Raw genomic sequence first — 5,479 nt, forward strand, 5'->3', positions numbered from 1 at the left:
TAGCAACGATGAAACACACAGCTTTCCTCTAGTTCCTAAATGCTTCCTCTTCCACAACTCACATGATCCCAATTCTACCTTACAAATCTGGCTAGACAGTAGGATGTACTCTGGTGCGCATAGGAACTAGAAACAGGGAATCCAGGAGAGATGATCCCTTTAGGACTAGTGGTGAGAGTTGCGATTCCAGGACGGTGGAGGGAGGGAGGGGTGGAAAGGGGGAACCGATTACACGGATCTACATATAACCTCCTCCCTGGGGGATGGAGAACAGAGGAGTGGGTGAAGGGAGACGTCGGACAGTACAAGATATGACAAAATAATTTATAAATTATCAAGGGTTCATGAGGGAGTGGGGGGCAGGAAGGGAGGGGGGAAAATAAGGAGCTGATCTCAAGGGCTTAAATGTAGAGAAAATGTTTTAGAATGATCAGGGTAATGAATATAAAAATGTGCTTTACACAATTGATGTATGTATGGGTTGTTATAAGAGTTGTATGAGCCCCCAATAAAATGATTTTAAAAAGGAAAGAAAATAAGAGAGAAAAAATACATAAACTGGCATTCTATGATGCTCACCTTCTGAACAGGATCACTGAAGATAAAGCCCGTGAATAAGCAAATGTGGTGAATAAAGCTGATGATGCCCGGCTATCAAAAGATAGCATCTGGGGTCTTACAGACTTGAAGGTAACTAAGCGGCCCTCTAGCTCAGAAGCAACAAAGCCCACATGGAAGAAGCACACACTAGCCTGTGCGATCACAAGGTGCCGAAGGGATCAGGTATCAGGCATCAAAGAACAAAAAAATCATATTATGAATGAGGGGGAGTGTGGAGTGCAGACCCAAAGTCCATCTGTAGGCATTTGGACATCTCCTTACGGAAGGGTCGCTGGGAAGAGACAAGCCAGTCAGGGTGCAGTGTAGCAATGATGAAACATACAACTTTCCTCTAGTTCCTAAATGCCCCTCCCCCCCACTATCATGATCCCAATTCTACCGTACAAATCTGGCTAGACCAGATCATGTACCCTGGTACAGATAGGAACTGGAAACAGGGAATCCAGGGCGGATGATCCCTTCAGGACCAATGGTGAGAGTTTGCGATTCTGGGAGGCTGGAGGGAGGGTGGGTTGGAAAGAGGGAACCGATTACAAGGATCTACATATAACCTCCTCCCTGGGGGACGGACCACAGAAAAGTGGGTGAAGGGAGGTGTCAGACAGGGCAAGATATGACAAAATAATAATTTATAAATTATCAAGGGTTCATGAGGGAGGGGGAAGTGGGGAGGGAGGGGGGAAATGAGCTGATGCCAGGGGCTTAAGTGGAGAGCAGATATTTTGAGAATGATGAGGGCAATGAATGTACAAATGTGCTTTACACAATTGATCTATGTATGGATTGTGACAAGAGTTGTATGTGTTTCTAATAAAATGATTTTAAAAATGTTTTGAGAATGATGAGGGTAACGAATGTACAAATGTGCTTTACACAATTGATGTATTTATGGATTGTGATAAGAGTTGTATGAACCCCCAATAAAATGATTTTTAAAAAAGAAAGAAAATAAATAATAAGAAAGAGGGAAAAAAAAGAATAAACAGGCATTCTATGATACTCACCGTCTGGCCACAATCACTGAAGACAAATGGGTACATAAGCAAATGTGGTGAAGAAAGCTGATGGTGCCCGGCTACCAAAAGATATAGCATATAGGTTCTTAAAGGCTTGAAAGTAAACAAGTGGTTATCTAGCTCAGAAGCAACAAAGCCCACATGGAAGAAGCACACCAGCCTCTGCGATCCTGAGGTGCTGATAGGATCAGGTATCAGCCATCAAAGAACAAAAAATCATATCATTGTGAATCAGGGTGAGTGCTGAGTGGGGACCTAAGCCCATCTGTAGGCAACTGGACATCCCCTTGCAGAAGTGTCACAGGGAGGGGATGAGCCAGTCAAGGTGCAGTATATCAATGATGAAACAAACAACCCTCCTCTTATTCTTTAATGCTTCTCCCCCCACCACCACCATGACCCCCATTCTATCTTACAAATCTGTCTAGACTAGAGGATGTGCACTGGTACAGATAAGTGCTGGGAACACAGGGAATCCAGGACAGATAAATTCCTCAGGACCAATAATGAACGTAGCGCTACCAAGAGGGGAAGAGGAAGGTTTGGGAGAAAGTGGGAACTGATCACAATTATTCACATATAACTTCCTGAGGGACAGACAGCAGAAAAGTGGGTTAAGGGAGTCTGGACAGTGTAAAACATGAAAAAAAAATTTATAAATTATGAAGTATTCATGAGGGAGGAGGTGAGGGTGGGAGGGGAAAAAGTGAGGAGCTTATACCAAGGGCTCCAGTGGAAAGCAAATGTTTTGAGAATGATGATGGCAACAAATGTACAAATATGCTCGACGCAATGGGTGTACATATGGATTGTGGTAAGAATGTTTGAGTCCCCAATAAAATGATTTAGAAAGAAAGACCTCTTACCAGGGCCACAATTCTCTCACTGCTTGTTGAAATTCTTTTCATTTAAAGATATATTTCAAAAATTTTTATTGTGCAAATGAACCCTATAGAACCAAGTAGAACTGCCCTTAGGCTTTCTGAGGCTGTGGTCTGCACAGCAGACTCTTCCTCTGTACTGGGAGCCCCTGGTGGCCTAGTGGGTTATGCTTTGGGCTCCTAATCACAATGCAGCAGCTGCTCCAAGGGGAAAAGATGAAGCTCTCTGCTCCTTTTAAAGAGTTACAGTCTCAGAAACCCACAGGAGTGGTCTTTCCCTGTCCTGTGGAGTTGCTATGAGTCTGAATCTTTCTCCCTACAAAGTGACTGATGGGTTTGAACCACTGAGGTTTCAGGTAGTAGCACTTAACCACTGTACCATCAGGGCTGCTTTTGAAGCAGTACCTTAGATTGACTATAGGTAGTTATTAGATAATTGACCTTCAATAATTAAGAATTGTTGTTATAGCATGTATTCCATACTGTGAGCTAAATAACTATCCTAAAGACTTTACATGAATTCACATTGCATCTTTACAGCAACAGTATGAGCAAGAATCAGAGATGATTCAGTTACTCAGTGATGCCCCAGGGCCAGGGCCATATCCAACTAGACCTGCTCTGTATCGTGGGCTCTCAGATTCTGTACTGAGCGGCCACCTCTGAATCCTCACAGAGGATTTGGTTTAATGTGATTGCTTTCTTCTAACATATGGCAGCAATCCTGCCGGGGGTAGACCTGAAGTGGGTGGGGAGGTGTGAGGGTGAAGAGGCATTTTAGGAAGAGATGTGCATGGGGGGTGTTGTGACTTGGCGGGGCATTCCTCATTGTTGTCCTTTCCCTGTCAAAGGTATTAAGGTCATGCATAACCATCTTGACTTTTCTGATCTTAGCGTCTCACTCAGTTCAGTGATTCAACTAAGGACCCAGCAAGTGCTGTTTCTCTTCTCTGCTTCTGCCCGCACCTTGAAATAATTTTTTTGTATTATTTTATTGTTCTAGCTGCACAAAGTTCTTAAGTAAGTCTGTGAGTTTATATAATACATTCAGTAGTCTTCTTTAACTTGTTAAATGTCCTTCAAAAGAACTCACAAACATCGCTTCTCGGCCTTTTGGCTAAGATCAAGTGTAAGAACTCACAAACATCTTTGAGGTAAGGTCCAACAAAAGTAACTGTTTCTTTAATGCTCGTTGTTTTTTTCCTTACACAGTACTGGCTGGATCCTGCAAAAACCCTTGCTGAACACAAAGAACTGATAAACAGTAGGTATTACGTTTAACTTTGTTAAGGTTTGGTTTGAAAACAACAATGCCCATGATTAGACGTGGGCTTCAGAAGGAAAAGCGTCAGAGACTGTGGAACAGAGTATCATGGGCATTGACAGTCTCTTCGAATTCTGGCTGAATTTTAGTTCATACAGTTCACTGCCACTGCTGTGGAGTCAAAGCTGTCTCCTAGCAAGCCCCGTGAGGTTCTGGTCCTGGAGCTGTATGAAGTAGAGCACCCAGTGTGTCTCCCTCTCAGCTGCTGGTGATTCTAAACTGCTGTTCATGTGTATCGCAGCCCAACATGTAACCACTACACCACCAGGGCTCCATAGTTAATATACAGATATAGTCAAGTTGTCATTAATTTGGTCTGTGGGTGCCTTCCCTTGACCGTAATTTTTCTATTTGCTTGACTTTAAATTCTGACCATGAAACAGAAAAGGCAAAGAAATGAATTGGGGATGGTGGGATGGAGGGAGACAGGGCTTTTTAAGAGCGTGAACTTTTCAGGCTAATTAATGGTTTTGTTTATACCACTAGTTTTGTTACATTAGTAATTAAGGGGTGCCCTTGTGTCCTGGAAAACTACTGTGGCTTCAGAGGGGTCCCATCCACTTTCAGGGGTTAGGACTTGGCCTATCAATGTGAACAGTACTGTGTAACTCCGTATACATAAGATTACATTCCACAAGGTTTTATTTTCACATCCAGTGTTTTATTCATGATCGTACACACCTCAACAGTGGGGAACAAAGGTTTTGGTTTAATGAAAAAATGACTGCTAATTAAATCGAAGCATGGCTCCTCAGACCCTTCTTACTGAGCCAGTGCTTTCCCTGTTTCCCTGGGGATGCGTGCTGCTGCTTTGGACCCCAAGGGCTGCCATGTAGTGTTGCCTCAAAAGACACTGGAAAGCAGGAATTGCAAACACAGTCTCCTTTTTCTTTCTGTGGACTGGCTTGCCTTGCTTCTCCATCTCCATGGAATGCTTCAGAGTTTACACGTTTCCACCCCAATAGCAGGCAGAGACATACTGGCTGTCTCTGAATTATAATGCCCAATTGTGGGGAAGACGGGTCTGACCAGGCCAGTCTGAGTCAGTAGCTCACAGCTGTTCACCCAACCAGGTCTGGGTTGTTTCAAGGTCCAGTGTAAATGTAGCTATTAGGGTTTTAGCCTTCTGGATGTGACTAGGTAGGATGGGAGGTTTTAGAAATGAGGGCTGCTGTCTGAGAAAGAACCTTTAGATTTCTAGATTCTTATACATCAAGTTCAGTCAACTTGAACTACACAAAAGTAAATTTTAAATAGCCTTTCACTAATGATACACCTTGGTAACAGAGCCCTTGGTTTTGTGACTCCTAGTACCATGTGCTTTGTGGGCCACCAAGTGGGATACCAAGCTTCAGCTGAATCCACAGGTAGTCGAAAGGATATGTTATTCTATATGAATGCAATTATTTCCATACAATTAACTCTCAGAACCCACTGTTTCCAGGTCAGTTCTTACACATTGTGGTCTTACCTAGAATTACCATGTCAGTAAATCTTCATGGAAGCTGACAGTCTCATCTTTTTCCCAAGGGGAGTCTGGTGGGTTAAGCCTTGCAGTTAGCAGCCCAACACCTGACCCACAGGGCACTAGGGCCCAACACCTGATCCACAGGGCCACTGGGACCCAACACCTGACC

General features: G+C 43.5%; 1 protein-coding gene across 2 annotated transcripts in view; it reads left to right on the forward strand.

Moving 5' to 3' along the window:
• Positions 1–5,479, forward strand: part of LOC101661196 (band 4.1-like protein 4A) — a 186,737-nt gene that overhangs the window by 141,191 nt on the left and 40,067 nt on the right. For both annotated transcript variants that reach the window (XM_045285089.1, XM_030888909.2), the window contains exon 3: positions 3,731–3,782. In XM_045285089.1, coding sequence (XP_045141024.1) covers positions 3,731–3,782 — 52 coding nt within the window. The remainder of the gene's footprint in view (positions 1–3,730; positions 3,783–5,479) is intronic.

Source organism: Echinops telfairi, unplaced genomic scaffold, assembly GCF_000313985.2.
Source record: "Echinops telfairi isolate 266 unplaced genomic scaffold, ASM31398v2 ScPeMD7_7469;HRSCAF=8507_1, whole genome shotgun sequence".
NCBI lineage: Eukaryota > Metazoa > Chordata > Mammalia > Afrosoricida > Tenrecidae > Echinops > Echinops telfairi.